The 17,530-nt window shown below is 37.8% G+C and overlaps 1 protein-coding gene and 1 long non-coding RNA gene across 2 annotated transcripts; one reads left to right on the top strand and one right to left on the bottom strand.

Moving 5' to 3' along the window:
- The first annotated feature begins 3,340 nt into the window (after nucleotides 1–3,340).
- Nucleotides 3,341–4,976, top strand: LOC147855100 (uncharacterized). Its single transcript, XR_015530836.1, has 2 exons — nucleotides 3,341–3,729; nucleotides 4,613–4,976. It is a non-coding gene; the product is annotated as an uncharacterized LOC147855100 (long non-coding RNA).
- A 684-nt stretch (nucleotides 4,977–5,660) lies between these two features.
- LOC147855099 (arginine--tRNA ligase, cytoplasmic-like) lies at nucleotides 5,661–16,847 on the bottom strand. Its single transcript, XM_087330149.1, has 18 exons — nucleotides 16,679–16,847; nucleotides 15,776–15,936; nucleotides 15,139–15,272; nucleotides 14,986–15,061; nucleotides 14,782–14,883; nucleotides 13,423–13,638; nucleotides 13,143–13,226; nucleotides 12,668–12,751; nucleotides 12,482–12,586; nucleotides 9,164–9,342; nucleotides 8,971–9,055; nucleotides 6,905–7,091; nucleotides 6,763–6,832; nucleotides 6,607–6,676; nucleotides 6,438–6,527; nucleotides 6,295–6,363; nucleotides 6,124–6,222; nucleotides 5,661–5,966 (listed from the first exon to the last, which is right to left on the bottom strand). Exons 2-18 carry the CDS (start codon nucleotides 15,809–15,811, stop codon nucleotides 5,856–5,858), a joined length of 1,797 nt encoding a protein of 598 aa, XP_087186275.1. The 5' UTR covers nucleotides 15,812–15,936; nucleotides 16,679–16,847; the 3' UTR covers nucleotides 5,661–5,855.
- Nucleotides 16,848–17,530: the final 683 nt, after the last annotated feature.

The raw sequence follows: 17,530 nt of genomic DNA, 5'->3' as shown, positions 1-17,530 counted from the left end.
CAATTTAGGCTTGTACCAAGACTTTCCATTCTCATGGTGTGTGTCTTCAATTGAGAGCTATAGTGTACTTCTACTTGTACAATACAATTGAGGATTACTCCATATGTAGTCTAGAGTTCTCATCCTTTGCATATTTGCATAACTTTCATGTTTCCAAAATGAGTTGTATGGATCAACATTTCTAATGTAAGTAGTCAACTATGTACAATGCCATGTTTTTTTTGCACAAGGAAATAACACTCATCAGAAGTAGTCCCATCATGTGTTTTGTTGCAACTTGGGATTAGATGACTGCTTTGCATGACATGGTCATTAAAATCGGGAGGATTTGATACAATCGTCTTTCACCTCCAGAATGAGGTTGTCTTCGTCAAGTCTTCTCATCCCCTTCTGGCTCATATGACGTAGTCTCTTGTGCCATAGCTCACCGGCAGTGTCGGATGCTACGTTCACTTCTTCCTGGCATATCCGGTCATTTTTCAGGTACAATGTTTTGATCTTCTGGGCTCGAGCCACGATCAAGCTTCCTTTGCTGAATTTCATGACTCCGTTCTGGATGCTACCCGTGTAGCCTTCGTCATCTAGCCGTCAGGCTAATATTAGGTTCAGTCAAACCTCCGAAACGTGTTAGACATCCTTCAGCAGCAACTTGCATCCGTTTGATGTCGTCAACGACACATCTCTTATGCCAACAATTCGGCATGTACTTTCATTGCCCATCCGGACACAACCACGACCTCCGGATGTGTAGGATGAGAAGCATCTCTGGTCCTGTGTAAGATGGAACGATGCTCCGGAATCAACAACCCGCATTGTCTCGTCGCCAACAAGGTTCAACTCATTCTCCTCGGTAATGAGCATAAGTTCTTCTTCACTTGTCGCGATTGCCGACATTCCCTTCCGAGCCGACCCTTTCCGGTCCGAACCGTTTTTCGAATCGGCACTCTCAGTTGCTTTCTCTTTCCAGAAGTGCCGACAATTCTTCTGGAAGTGCCCCGGCTTCCCACAGTAGAAGCAAGTGGGCCTCCCCCTTGACTTCGACCTCGTCCCCGATTTGTCCTGGTTTTGGGGACTCCGATACCGGCCTCTTCCCCTATTGTGGTCATCTTCGGTAACCAAGCCCTTCGGATTGGTTCTGGACTCCCGGTCCTTTCAGCGAGCTTCTTCATCTCGCAAGCTTGATTTTACCCTTGCTAGGGATAACTGTTTTCCTTCCGGCCTGGCATTGCCCAACGTGACAACTAGCATATCCCAACTATCCGGGAGGGAACAGAGCAGGAGTAATGCGAGTACCTCATCGATGAGAGGTACTTAACAAGGTTTCTTGGTTTATTAGTCCCTGGAAGGCATTCATGTGCTCCGCCATACTGGAGTCGTCCTGGTATTGGAGCCTCACTAGCTTCCAGAATACCGAAACCCGATTAACAACATTCTTGTTCTGGAACATGATGCTGAGCTTCTCCCAGAGTTCATGAGCCTTGCTCTCTTCATTGAAATTGTTGTACACGCTCATGTCGATGAAGCACTGGATGTATGTTGTCGTCTTCATGTGCATCACCTCCCACACTGTGGCGTCAATCTTATCCGGTCTCTTGTCCCCCGAACTGAACCAACAACCAAAGATCTTTAACCACCAGCATATCCCTCATCTTCGACTTCCACACTAAGTAGTTGGAGCCAGTGAGCTTGAACATGCCGTCGAACGATTCTTCCATTTCCTATGTTGTTCGCTTTGATACCAGTTTGAAGGAAATAGCGCGGAATATTGCTCGGCCACAACCGAGTCTTGAATCACTTCAATGAGAATCAAACATAGAAATGGGGTTGGAGATTAGTACATGTACACACACGAACAATAGAGAGTACACAAGATGTTTACATGGAAAACCCTAATTGGGAAAAACCACGGGAGCCCACAGGCTCCAAACTATCACTATATAAGAAAGGTACAATCAGAGACTTGGAGGCAACGACCTCGAGCTTTGTATCTTTGCCAAGCGGCCAACAAAGTATCACTTTGTATCTCTCTCTCTCTCTCTCTCTCTCTCTCTCTCTCTCTCTCTCTCTCTATACAACAGCTATGCACATACAACAATATGACAACCATCTTCTGTCATTGCCCTAGGTCATATTTATACTCATATGAACTTAGGGCTATTTACAAATATAGCCTGAATAGGCTTACTCAACACATATTTACAAATATGTCTTCTCTTCCGGTTCTATTGAGTGACAAGCTCAACATTGAGTGCGTAATACGGTGCGTAACCCAATGCGTAGACTGGGTCCATAAAATAGTATGTATAACGTGGTCGTATCGGTGCGTAAACCGGAAGGCCGTTAGTATGGTATTCCTCGTAAGGAATAATTTTGGGAGTTAGTGTAGTAGGCTCATTTATGAGCATTCAAGTACTCTCAACCCGATAGTCAGGGCTTGTATAAAAGGTGTTCACTAAGCACGAAGAATGTATAGACTGAGTATTATTTTTTAATTGAGTTTTGTGTATTTCCTCTGTCTGTCTCTCCCGCGTACTGTGTACATTCAAGCTCTCCATTAAACCTCCATTTCTGTATTCGGTTTTCTACTTGCTTCCGCACGTTATTCTTTCTACATGGTATCAGAGCGCGAGGGTTGAGAACCTCTGCATCCGACATAGCTTGAAAGGAAAACCAACCAAGAAGAACCGGTAAAACCGATGGATAGAGGCATGGCTAGCTCACTTCCGATGGAGAAGCTTGACAGAAACAACTACGCGTCTTGGTCTTACAAGATGCACCAGTACCTACTCGGGCACGGTTACTGGAGCTATGTCGACAGAGCAAATGACACAACACCCTATTTGACACACAAAGACTTCCCGGCTTGGGAACAGTCAACGAGTAGAGTCCTCTACTACTTCGCGTCTTGTGTGGGCGAACAACTTCTAAGCTACATTCGGGATGTGAAAACACCAAAAGATGCTTGGGGAAATCTGAAGAAGATTTTCACCGCAAGCACCACAACCAGGAAGCTTGAACTCCGATAGGAGCTGAGCAACTTACGACAATGTGACTTGTCGGTGGCTGATTACACCTTGAAGATCAAAGAGATATGCGACTCCTTAGCCTCTATCAATGTGAACGTCGAGGAAGACGAGATGGTGCAGATTTGTCTCGGGGGACTGATGTCAAAGTTTGGAGCATTCCGAACTGTTGTGTGTACACGGGAGAACATACCGTCCTTTTTCGACCTACAGTCGATGCTCCTTATAGAGGAGAACCACGTGGGTGCGTCAACGACCACGCACACTGACAACAAGATGCTATACACGAAGGGAGATAACAAATGATAACAACGCATTTGTCTACTATCCTGTGGCCTCCGCCTTTGTTTTCTCGCCTAGGAGATCCTCCCAATTCTCGCACAAAAATTTGTATTTGAATAGGATCTCTTCCAAGGTACACAATCTACACCATGATGTTCATAGCCCCACATCCACCCAACCTCCTCTCAAGTCTATACTAAAGAAGACCCCGTCAGACGAGCATTCAACACAACTTGACAATTTAGTTCCACATGTATCATCATCCACCGAGTCATCGAACATCGATACGGATGACCAAAAAGATGATTCACAATCAGTCCCCAATGTGGGCGCGCCCAAGATCTCATCGGTCCTACTTCGGTTAATCGAGGTTGAGGAACAACTTCTCAACGTTAGAGAACATGATGGAACATCGTCTTGCCTGGTACACTTACCTTAACATACTTTAAAAATTAGAGTAACTCTTTATATTACTTGCGGTCTCTTTTTCGACAGTAACTTGTCTATATTAGTTATGGAAAACCCCAACATACATACGTTGATATATCGATGCACACCTCACACATTTTGTATCGTTTCAAGATATCTATCTATGCACAAATGTATGTGTAGGTATGTGTATATCATATATATATATATGTGTGTGTGTGTGTGTGTGTATATATGTATATATGTATATATGTATGTATATATATATATATATATATATATGTATGTATATATATATATATATGTATGTATATATATATATATATATGTATGTATATATATATATATATGTATGTATATATATATATATATATGTATGTATATATATATATATATGTATGTGTATATATATATATATATGTATGTATATATATATATGTGTGTATGTATATATATATATGTGTGTGTGTGTATATATATATATATATATATATCTGTGTGTGTGTGTGTATATATGTATGTATGTATGTATGTATGTATATATGTATGTATGTATGTATGTATCTATGATACCAAATGTGTGAGGTGTGCTTTGACAAAATGAAGTGAATTCCAATAGGTGTATCAACTCGACACGCATTGCTTTGTTGTGCAATATCTAGGTAATTGCACGTGCTACATGCATGGCATCATGGGCTTCTCTTATATTGCAATCATTTCATGAAGACTTCATTGTGTCTCATTCTTAAAATAAATAATACCATCTATGACCAACAATGAACTAGTAGCGATTATTATTGTCAAAATAGTTGTATCATTTATTTTGTTATGTAATTCGTATCTTTAAGGTATTAATGGTGATCTTTACTTCATTCCAGCCTATGTGTTCGTTCTTAGGAAGAGCTTTGAGTTGTAGATCGAAGCTTGAACCTCATCAACATCTCCAAAATGGCATGTAACATATGCAGCCTTTATGTTATTCAATTTAGGCTTGTACCAACACTTTCCATTCTGGTGGTGTTTGTCTTCAATTGAGAGCTATAGTGTACTTCTACTTGTACAATACAATTGAGGATTACTCCATATGTAGCCTAGAGTTCTCATCCTTTGCATATTTGTATAACTTTCATGTTTCCAAAATGAGCTGTATGGATCAAAATTTCTAATGTAAGTAGTCAACTATGTACAATGCCAAGCTTTTTTTCCACAAGGAAATAACACTCATCAGAAGTATTCCCATCATGTGTTTTGTTGCAACTTGGGATTAGATGACTGCTTTGCATGACATGGTCATTAAAATCGGGAGGATTTGATACAATTGTCTCCATTTACATTATCCGTTTCAAAACTAAATTTCGAAGCCCATACATTAATTTAACATTTCTTGAAGAATGCCAATGTCATCACGAATAGTATCCATGCATGTATTTAAAGTGATAACAAAAGAAAAATTGAAAGGTTCAAAGAGGAGCTTTGTTTCCAAATTTGACTGTTTGGATCTTCCATGATGCTAGTTTTGTAGTTAAGGAGACGAACAAAGACCATTCCGGTGTTTCCATTAGGAGTTCTCGAATGGTAGTGCAATCTTGTAGGATTGCTTGAAAAGAACCATTGAAGTCAGTGTTTTCGCATGAAATCACAACATTTTTTTTTATTTTTTTTTTCCAAAATAAATCAGAACATATTATGGCTGTTACACATGAAACCACATCAATTTGATTTTTTCAGCAGATCTACCATGTATTTAAACAATCTTGCTTTGTACATTGTGTTATTTAGGAACTAGCATAGATAGGTCATTTTGAGACTACTATAGGTAATAAGCTTCCAATATCCATAAACTAGATTGCAGCACACAGCAAAAACCAAATTAACATTCAATGCAGATAACACGACAAAAGAATTTGTGCATTAGTACAGACATGATTAAGGCAAAATCTTTAATAACATAATTGAAGCAATGAAGCATATGCTCTGTTTCGTAGGCTTTAGGGTATTTAGTATACAGATAATAGTTATATATATCACGCACCCCGAAAAACTTTTATGGCAGGGTTTTAATTCTCAATTATAATCAAAGATCAATTCATCTGTTCAAATAATCGTTTCCTCTGTTCCTGTCTACAACCTGTATAATGGAGTAATCCCTAGTAAGGTGAAGCACTTCCTCATCACCACAGCTGCAGCCTCACATAACAGCAGCCTACTTGTCTCCTCCTCGGAGCCCACCACCTGTATGGACAAACCTTTCATCAAATTAGTAAAAGAGAAAAGATAACTACAAATGAACCGCAAAATAATAGTGTGATATATGCAAATTAGAAGCATGTCGTGGTGCAAAGGTTTACAGATGAAAAAGTTCAGTCAACTTTAAAATATATTGACTTACCTTGCATGTTGAGTAGAATTTCGTATACACTTCAGATAAGTTATATAAATACTCGCAAAGTGTATTCGGAAGAAGATCTGCTAGTGTATCTTCAACAATCTGCCATGTGGAGGTAGAGGGGTTTAAAAGATAACTCAAATAAAGTTCCTGGTTCTAGCAAGCATAACTTACCTCTGGAAAACGGATCAAGTGAAGCCCCAAAGATCGCTCATGTTCATGAACCAGCTTTATTTTTCCTGTCTGGTATAGTAGAAAAATGAGGAATAGATTTCAGCCATCTATAAGAACTACAGATTTAGTTCGTCGAGCCTTACCTGTTTCAACTCCTCAATATCCTTGCCAGACTTCCTAATAATAGAGCAAATCCGTGCATGTGCATATAGAAGGTATACAGCTGTATTTCCCTGGGAAATCAGGGTTTTACTATGTGAAATGAGAATGCATTTAGCATTTGCTTAAAATAAATAAATGAATATTGTTTACCCTAACATCCAGCATTTGATCAAAACTGAAAGTGTAATTCGTACTCCGATTATTCTTCAGGTCAGAATACCTAATATCAATAATAAGATTAAGTCCATTTCACAAATGGACAAGCATATTTCTACGTGGAAAAAAAAGCATAAATTGCTCTCATACTTTACTGCTCCATAGCCTAGAGCTTCTGCTGCTAAATCCAACTCTTCGGCGCCCCAATCCTCCTCTCTTCCTGTAATATGGACAAATGTAGAGGGTAAAACTCAAAAGGAAGAAGAAATGTATTGAGAAAGAGAGAACAAACCTCGATCAATAAGCCCTTGTTTACTACGAGCTTTGGCCTCATCAAGTAGGTCCACCAACCGGACCACTTCACTTGCCCTAGTTCTAAATCTTTTCCCATCTAATCCAAGCACCAAGCCAAATCCAATATGATTAACTCTTGGAATCTGCTTAGGATCTTGTGGAAGCCAACCAGCAAGTCTTCCAGCCTGTAGGAAGTAAATCAATCAGACTGAGATGTCTCAAGAAATAAATGCCACTCATACATAAAATTGCATTTGCATATACATGAGTTCCAACCAAAGATTGTGAATATTTTCTCCCAGAGTCCTGGGTTCATAATGAAAATAAAAGTAATTACTCCTTTCTAGGATTAAATACAAGAATACCAAATTCATGCTTTCATGTCTCCATATCTTTCCGGTGCATTGTTTACATTTGTGACATGGACAAAATAATCAGGTTCTTCAAGACCTTTTATATGGTTGTAACACATTATCAAATGTTGGAAATCTTTCTGCCCAATTTCAAAGAAGCCTACATCTAGAGGGCAAGGTTATAAACCTTGCATGAAGTCGTACATATACATAGGAACCAAGCTTTACAGCAAAACGGCCTATCTCTACATGTGGGCAATGTTACTGATAAAGACCAAAATCCCTCCTCTTGGATAAGCCATTTCATCTCATCTGACATAATGAATGTCACATATATTTTTGCTTTCCTACATTAATAGCTCTCTTCTCATGCCTGCATACTCTAATGTACTGTGACTGAATCCTTACCATAACTTGTACAGACAACAGCAACACAGTTTTTACTTTTGTAGCCCATCCAAAAACCAGATTTCAGAAAAACGAAAGACCTTTTTGCTATGACTCACTGAATGAAATAAGGTTATCCACTTCAATTATTGCTGTTGCTCAGATCATAACCCAGTTTGCAATGGCCTATCTTGAGTATGCAGATAATGTGCTGAGAGGGTGGCAGCTCCAGACCTGCACTCTCTTTCATCTTTAATATCTCTCTTCTACATTCTCTCTTCCTAGATTCTTCTCTCTAGATCTGCAACTCTTTAAATGCCTTCTCTATCTAGATTCTGCAACACTTTAAATGCCTTCTCTCTCTTCCACTTTTTCCAAGATATTCCCTCTTATTCCTAATTTATTGTACCTGTTTGGTAGTACAAGAGTCACTTAACTACCAAACAACCATTTCACCCACATTCCCCAATTTTGTATAAATAGGCTATACCAGCCTCTTTTGTAAAGACTTGATTTTTGCCGCTACTTGCAAAGCAGCTCTACTCTTTGGCTGTGTCTCTACTTTTAACTACCATTTTTGCTACTGCTGTCTAACAGCCTTCTCACAGCTTGGCTGTGTCTATATTGTTCTAACAACTGTTCCACTGCTGCTATTAACAGCTTTTCTCACATAATGTTGCGTGCAAGATGGCACCTAAATACAAATTGGATATTATTACCAACCACATGTGAGAATGGCACAGAAACGGGATTCTGTTGTGACTCTAGAATCCATGTAATCACTTGTTCACCATGATGGATGGCCACCAAGATCAATTTGTCAACCATACGTAACTTGTCTCTTCTCCTGCCAGACATGATTGAGTATATGTTTCAAAGATTGGTGTGTCGTATTTTACATTTATCTTCATTCTTATCCTTGCCTCTTCTGGGGAATGTAATCAACCAAATTTTCTCTTGCAAAATAAATACTTCAAGTTCTCAAGATCTAGTTTGAGAAATTAACAAAACAATACAATATACACAGACACCTAAAGGTCAGTTCAAGAACTCGATATGATCAGCTCTATGACTAAAATGAAAGGAGCTTAAAAAATCTTCTCATTATCATCATCAGTAGGACAGTAGACTATTATTAGAACCCTCGATCCCAGTTCAGAAAGTCCATGCATGCATAGAAACAACAAAAATAAGCATCATTCTTCAATAGTAGAAACCTTAGGATGAATAGCATACTTGCAGTAAGAAAATCATAAATCGTATCTTACACATGAGAACTCGGACCTTGAGTTAAAATCATATAAAATGGGAATAGTATACTAACACTGAAGAACATGTCGAAATGCAGGGATTGTCCAACATCTGTGACGTAAATTATCCACTGTCCCTTCTCTATATTCAAACGGTACCTTAAAATCATAGAGAAATGGAACATCATCTGAAATAACTTCTATAAAGAATTCACATGATTTCTATAATTCACAACCATCATACCCTATAATTCACAACCATCATACCAGAGAGCAGCTAAGTCAGTTGAAGCATAGTTGAATCCACCATCCTTCTTAACAACAATTAATGGAATATTTTGGCCATCTATATGTATAACTTTTGCACCTTCACTTTCATGTACAAGACCCTTTCCTTCAAGCTCTTGTATAACAGAGGGAATATATGTATTATAAAAGCTCTCACCCTGTGTCAAAGAGTTTGAACAAATGAATAAAGATTAAAAAAAGTAATGATTGACAAACATAAAAATATCCATTAATACAAGGTATCACACATAGAAAAAACGAGAAACAGAAAGGGAATGATCGACCAAAAACATGAATAAAGATATTTGAGGTTCTGATCTAAAAATGGAAACAAAAATAATTTACATTAATGATGGAAACATCGAAACAAATGTAGAGACAAAACAATGGAGCTAAATACAAAATGCATAAATTAGGAACAAACTTGGTAGTCGCTTTTGTGGGGCCCCAATTCAAGATAAAGGAAGAGATAATTTGACAATGAGGCATGCTGCTTTAGGAGCCTTTGGAGAGAAAATGTACAGATATCAACGCACTAAAACAAATTTGTCTCACTTTACGTCTTCCCGCCATGCCCTACCTCATGCGCAAACATGTGTGCACCAATGCTTGACACATGAATAGCACCCGCAGGAAGGTGGACCCAGAAGGCGTGAAAGTTCAAACTTCATGGATGTGAAATTATGCCTTAGTGGATTCAAACGTTGATTGAGGTGTTTTTCTGTAAAAACTTTTCAAGTATCTTTTCAAATTGATGGTTCGACTAGTGTTTTGTCGCCCTCTGGAATCTCCAGAGGCAGACAGGTTTTATGGTTCCATCAAAAGGATTTGATCATTTTGTCTTCAAAAAAAACATGACAGTTGGTTAGTTGTTGGAGAACACATTAACAACAAAGCAGATCAGAGTGATGTTACAAATGAGATCTTTTCATTTAGTCACAAAACTGAATAAGTACCACATGTTTCTCATAGCATTTCTAGAACAGTGATCGTATTGCAACCATTGAAGAAGGATGATAGGATTGGGACCGTACTCTGAAGACACAATTCTTAAATGTTCAAAATACATTTCCGTAACTGATACAAAACCCAAAATTTCCGAAGCCCATGAAGAATGTCAATTCCCCTCTCAGAAGGAAGGCTGAGAAGGGTGAGACCATATTTTAAGACAATTATTAGATGTTCAAAATGTAACACAGAAATAGTGAATAGGTTGTATCTGATAATTCTAGTGCCCTCTGCACATCCAGTTACTTTGGCAGTGGGTCAGTGATCGAGATTGGCTGGAAATTCGACAAATTTTCAATCCTACATATGGGGGAAAGTATCTGGGCAAATGCAAACCAGCATGGCCAATCCTATATACAAAAATATTGTCATGCAACCATGCTTCTAAGGACCTTTTGGAAGCATTCGAGGTCCTGGAGGACATTTTGGAATAGCTGGCTTTCTAAAACCATATGTGGGCATCTATGGTCTTATAGGCCATTTTGGCCTCTTAAAAGATGTTCATATATATTTCTTTCTTTCATTCATTCATATATGGCTACAAGACCATATGGTAGGGGCTCACAAATGAAAAATGGTGAAGCATCACTTTTAACAGAACCTATTTATTACCACTTGATGCTTACACAAAAACGAAGGATTATGATGAAGAGGTGCAACTATTAGCATTACACAGGATAGGCTAAAGGCTTTAAATTTTATACAATAATTAGATGCAGCAAACGCGATGAAAGTTAATTGAATCATCAAAACCATGAACGAAAGTCACCGCCTTCAATGAGATGCTGTTCACTAGAAAGCCAAGTACCTTCTGCATGGACCAAATTCAAACATGTTTCCTAGTCTGTGTTGTTGACAAACAATATTGTAGCAGATGTCACAAGAGCTTGCCACCAGTAGGATGCAAAAAGTTACCAAAATCTTGAAGAATATATAAGTTTTGGGAAGCCTTATTGCCTATTAGATTTTTCAAGAAGTTTAATGGTCTGAACATATTGAAAAGAAACTAGTATTCAAAGACTATCAGAGAGTTTACATAATTGATTGCGAATACAACTGTAGCCAATGCCTTGTTGCAAATGAAGCGTAATGGGATTAAAAAGCTGTGCAGAGAACAAACTCAAGGCATATAATTATCCAGTAGAAAGTTTTTTCTGAGTAAATCGTCCAGCAACCACAGTTCAATGAAAGACTAGCATGAAAAACATAACATAATTGAACGAGAATGCATCTGCAGCCAATGCGCAGTTCAATGAAGTGCAACAGGATTCAAATGTGGAAAAATATGGCCTCACGGCATAGAAATATCTGGGATCAAGGAATTCTCGAATAAATCGACCAACGACCATAAATTTCTGGTGAGAAAAATCTTTCCAGAGGGCATCGAAGCAAAATTTCAGTCAAAGAAGGGATCAAAAAGGAATTCCAAGCCGTATCAGGAAAGAGAACTTTTGATAGAAGAACAGAAACTACTGTTGAGGTCTACCCAAAGAAATTAGGAACTGTTACATAAAGTATGGCATGAAAAACATTACATAATTAATTAAGAATGCATCCATGACCCATACGTTGTTGCAATGAAGTGCAATGGGATTCAAACACATTGAAGTATAGTCTCAAGGTATACAACTATACTGGAAGAAGGATTTCTCAAGTACATACTAGATATAATTCTTCCATTTTTATAATAGATAAGTCCAGATTAGGGTCACTTTTTCGCTTATAGCCACCTCAATGACCTTCTGTTTTTGTATGGATAAGGTTTCCTGTGACATTATAATTGGGACGTATTTGAGTTTCATATGCCACCCTAACCATTATAGGGATGTTGGTCATGTCTTTGTCTATTTGTTCAGTTCAGAAATCGAGGATATGACTTCATTCTCCAAGATCAATAAAATTTAAGTTCAGATTGATTATTCTAATTGTGAATTGTTGACAACAAAAATGTTGATTTGAAAATTTATCAAGCATTTGCCTTTTTCTACGTGAAAATTACCGTGCTTCAATGTGTTTAAGTCCTGTTATTTACAAATAACCAAGAGGATCAATTACATGAACCTGATAGGTGGATACGTCCCAATTTGACTTCAAAATCATATTTAATGAGGATAAACTATAAGAATCTAACAAGTGATATAAAGTCCTGAACACAACATATAGATGTATCATTATAAATTCTATAATTATATTTAAATAGCTTTCACACATTTTGCAGGAGAAGCAGTGGGCCTAACAGCAATAGCAAAATATAATTGTCTCAAAGAAAAGTATGACTAAGAGGGACACCTTCTCTTCAATTCTAACTTTGAGCCGTTGATAGATTTGTTCAAACTCTTTCCGACTAAGAGCACAAATATGTTTCCATGCTTCAAGATATCTTTCATTTCCACCCTGTCAAAGTGGAGAAATATCCACCATTAGTATTTTTGAGCATTTTTGAAACCATAACATCATTTTTTTTTAAACCTTTACCTGAAGTAGAACTACAGCTTGTTGAGCTTTTTCCTTGAAAATAGGATCTGCATCGAATTTCTTCTTTGATTCTTTATAAAGTTTCTGCATAAACAAGGTTCACCTCAATCTTTATGAGCATCAGGCACGTGATACTTCTTCAGATCACCATTCACGAATCTAAGAGACAGTTATTTGTGCCCAGATTATATATAGCAACATAAGTTTGAGCAAATAAGTACCAAACAATGTTTAAGAGAACACACAGCTTGAGAAAAATAAATACTAGAAAACAGACACTGGTTGATCAAAATTACTGCCATGCCATTCATTTGTCTAAAGATGCACTCAGTAAGAAACATTAACTAATAGGTTTCAACCTAAGAAAAGTCAATAGTGTAACAAGTGGACCATTTGGTGATACTAATTGAGGCATCTATCAATATTCTAGAACACGATTGAAATCCAGAACCATCTCCCAGGTTAAAAAACTCACCTGCAATACACTAACAGCATTCTCATCATTTTCTTGTTCCCAATCGGGATGTTCTTGAAAAAGGTTCTCAATCAACATTCCAAACTGCAAGTTTTGATGAACTGTTAGGATATGGTCATAAAAGACAAAATCTAGCTTAGTTATTATTTATTTTACTTTAGAACTTCATACTCCAGCCTTTATCATATTAAGGTGTGATGAGATATTATAACTTCACCGAACAACCCAATAATAAGATTGAAAATTTCTCCTGAAAGATAAATGGCCAATTTTCACTGACCTGAGTTCCCCAATCTCCAACATGGTTTCTGCGTAGCACTTCTACATTACAATATTCAAGCATTTGAGCTATACAATCGCCGATAATTGTCGACCGTAGATGACCAACATGCATTTCTTTTGCTATATTTGGGGAAGAAAAATCGACAATAGCCGTTTTCAAATTGAGTTCAGGAGCCCAAGTGTCTATGCCATCAACCAACATTTTGTGTATTCTCTGCATTAATGTGTACATAAAGAAATAAAGTATGAAAATATGTTTATGACGTGAAATGCACCAAAGACCATTGTATAGACATCTATAAACATGTCAGCGTGGCCAATATGAAGACCATATATACCTTTATATCAATTGCATCCTTGGGATCACATCCCATAGTTCCAACTCAACATACAAGATTTTCTGTCCAGTTTTCTAGAACTAGATTGGTGAAGAGAACAACATGCAAGGGTGTTCTTCTGTTTAAGTGACCGACTTTACTTGACTGCATAGAGATTTCTTCATAGACGTTTCCTTGTTTCTCGATTTCTTTCCATCCACCTTGTGTAGCAATCCTCCCGATTGAATTACTTGCTGAGGGTTTTGAGAACTATATTGCATTCTTCACATCTGCGTGTCGTCGTTACTAAGTGAATATCTTTGATGGGAGTAAGTGTGAGAGTGTCATCTTAGTGAGGTTTGAGTCCTGAGATCATTGGTACCAAGGCATGAATACACATGCCATATTCTATATGAGCATAACATGTTGCATCCAAGACATTGTCATTTCTAAGGTAGTCAAATAGACTTGTACTTCCATTCCTATCAAAATTACATGAATGATCAGAAACTCGAGAAGTCTTTTACTCTTGCTTTAGGGTGTAAGGTGAACTTTGAACTTGAACCATCATAATAGAAGACTAAGTTAACCTCCCAGTGATATTAGAAGGTCCAATGTCCATACCATAATGATAAAACACTGAACTAAACTCACTACCCGTTCGCAAGCATAGTGCATTTTTGCACCTGCCTTTGATTTGTGAAAATAACACAGGAAGGGAGAGAGTAGGACATGGTCATAATCCAGACATAGTTTATGGATTTCTATACCAGTGTTCCAAAAACAGAGTTGCAGCAAAATTACAACAAGTGAACAAAAAAGTATATGAGCACCCTAGGAATCTACATGTGTCTAACAATTTGCTGGCATCGGTAACTTAAGAATCAGCTAAATACAGAACAGAAACAGACATTTGCTTCTTCAATCCACAAACTGGAAACAACATTCACAAACCCAGGTTCTAGTGCATCTAAATGGTCTAAATATTTGCATTAGCAACTTAACTATAAGGCAAGTACAGAAAAGAAACAGAGACTCACTTCTTCAATCCATGCACTAGAGACAACAATATTCACAAATCCAGGACCAGCAACACTAGTATTCCCAATAAGGGGCGAAGCTGGTATAGCTTTTGCAATTCCCTGCAAAATTGAAAGTCACACACAGTTGGACAATGTAAGTCAAACGTTCAACAATCATTCCAGTTCATTTTTGAACTCTTACAACCCCAACAATAGACATACCTGTCCAACAGCATTAGGACTCTTGAAATCTGGGTGTTTACCTTTGATCTTTGACCAGATACCCATTGCATTGTTGCTGAAATGACAGTGTTACCAACCATTTGTCACATAACAAGAATTCCACAAAATTCCAGAACCAAAAAGTAGATGTACCATTGGTAATCCCCAAACTTATTTGTGCAAGCAGCAACTAAAGGTTCGTTTCCTGATTCTTCTGGAAATAAAGATGTTAATGCCTCTTGTACCAGATCTGCAATCTGACGGCGTGCATGTGCAGACGTAGCAAGCTGATTAAAAGGACATGGAAGAACAATCATTTCTCCTTTTATGCTCATGAGATTAATTGGTGCTAAACTAATGTGCATATCCAAATCATCATTCATATTCCATTCTTTATTTTTCATCCTCACACAAGTAGCACTCTTATCGCACCCCTACATAGTTTTTCCACTATGTCACAAGTGCAGAGCTCTCTACACAACGTATAATGCCATAGCTAGTTATGTAATCCCTATTCTCAGGCATTGTCATGATGTTCATATGGATAGAACTTCAGTCTAGCTGAATATTTCAGATGGTATTTCAATTATGTTCATATAGCATCTCATTTTATTTGCCACTTTGGATAATGAAAACAGTCTCCACATAATTCATGTTTGCTTTCCTCCAAATATACATAAAATGCATATACATGGGAAAAGAATGATTCGACGCACAAAGTATTCCCACATGTTCCATGAACGTCATGAAGTAGCTTACGCATGCTCACATTGACCAATCGAGCACAAACCTTTGGTACATTTGGAGAACTCAAAGTCTGATTCATGGTGAGGTGAGAACTGAAAGAACTATTTTGGAAGCGAACAAAGAACAATTTTCTGTTTCGGGAATTCTTCAGCAAAAATGGAAGCCTGTGCAGGTGAGATGTTCTTGATTGAAATTGTGATGATCCTGCAAAAAGAGGTCAGGCTTATCACATCAGAAATTGAAAGAAAAGAATGAAAATACAACACTGTGTCAAAAGTTTTGACAGATCAGACAAGGTGAGCAAGAAAAGCATAAGTTTCCCAAAAATATTATTCTATTCCATGGATCTATACAGAAGATGGTTCATAAGATTAGAGGGGAGTCCTTCTGTAAGCTGCCAAAAAAACGACCAGATTACCAGACAATTTGGAAGGAAAAACATTTCTTTTAGTGCTTTCATTCGCATGATTACTACACAGAATGCTTACGATCGACTCGTGAAGAAAAACATAAGTTTCCCATGTCTCTTTCCGTTCTTCTCTCCCTTCTTCCTTTTATTTGTTGTGTGTTTTTTTTCATTAGATTCAGAGAGCTCTTTCTTTGAAAGGAGGGGGTGAATTAAGCAGAAAAGGAAGACATACTTCATTCGCATGTCTAAGCAGAAAGACAGACAGATCCAGAGTCGTGAATGCCATGAGGATTCCCTTGTCAGGTTTCTTTTCCTCTTTTATCTCTTTTTTTCCTTTCATTTCATTTCATTATTCTGTTCTTTCCTTTTCTCTTTTTTCTTCACTCTCTTCTGCAATGAGATTCAGGGGACGTCTTCCTAAGCAAATTGAACGGAACAAAGAGGAGAAAGGGCTGGAGTTACCAGACGATTTGGCGATGGCAAGAGGCGAGCGCGAAGAGAGAGAAAGGCAAGGAGTTAGGGATTGCCACATCGTACCTGACTGTCTGTCACTGCCTCTTGCCTCTGCCTGTGACTGTGACTGTGTATGCGTGTGAGAAAGAGACAGAGCGAAGCAGAAGGCAGATCGAGGAGCAGGCGGCCGCAGAGAACGTCGAAGCAGAAGAAGCAGCAGAAGAAGAAGAAGCAGAAGACGAAGAAGAAGAAGAAGAAGGAAGAAGACGAAGAAGAGACCCTTATCTCGCACGTTTCTACTATTTACAAAAGTAGCCTTTTCGTATGGGCTGAACCATACGTGCATTCGCATTCACGAATGTTTAAACCATTCGAGTGCGGTAAACACCCTCGAAGCACATATGGTCCAAAGACTCAATACTTTGGTATTCATTATTTATTAGAAGGTAATTTTATTTTTTAAGCTAAGAACGTTAAGGTAAAAAAGTGTAATAATAATAATAATAATACATAAAAATGTTTTGATAGCATGCGCATTCGTTTTCATTCGTGTGGGAAAAAAAACATGTTTGCCAATGCATTCGAGTATATTATGTACTATGGGACTTTATATTGTCTATGTATATATATATATATTGATTGAAACAAATGTCTAACACAATTGAAAGTTCAAAACTTTAGTTTGACTACTAAAGCATTAGAAAGCACAAACATAATAATCAAATAGTTCAAAGCCATAAATTGTATTGATGATGAGCTCATCTTGCAGTCATCAAATGTTCTCATCTCGCAACTAGTGAAGGTATCAATTTCTTCACTTTAGAACTTTACCAAAAAAATGAGTATGAACTTTAGAGATTGAATCAAACGCTCAAAAAACTCATAAAACTTATATTTGAGAATACGAAGAAAACATGACACTAACATACAATTTTG

Source organism: Azolla caroliniana, unplaced genomic scaffold (assembly GCF_043228905.1).
Source record: "Azolla caroliniana isolate FFs.n. ecotype wild unplaced genomic scaffold, voAzoCaro1.0.p SCAF_14, whole genome shotgun sequence".
Lineage (NCBI taxonomy): Eukaryota > Viridiplantae > Streptophyta > Polypodiopsida > Salviniales > Salviniaceae > Azolla > Azolla caroliniana.
The sequence above is the reverse complement of the archived record's forward strand: the minus strand, read 5'-3'. Positions and strand labels throughout refer to the sequence as shown.

Excerpts from the sequence above, each read along its gene's own strand:
- LOC147855099 (XM_087330149.1), bottom strand. The coding sequence starts at position 15,811 with ATGAATCAGACTTTGAGTTCTCCAAATGTACCAAAG. Across the intron at positions 15,273-15,775 it reads GTTCTCCAAATGTACCAAAG|CTTGCTACGTCTGCACATGC; the intron begins GTTTGTGCTCGA and ends CCTTTTAATCAG. Across the intron at positions 7,092-8,970 it reads ATTTCGACATGTTCTTCAGT|GCTGGAAGACTTGCTGGTTG; the intron begins GTTAGTATACTA and ends TACTTCCTACAG.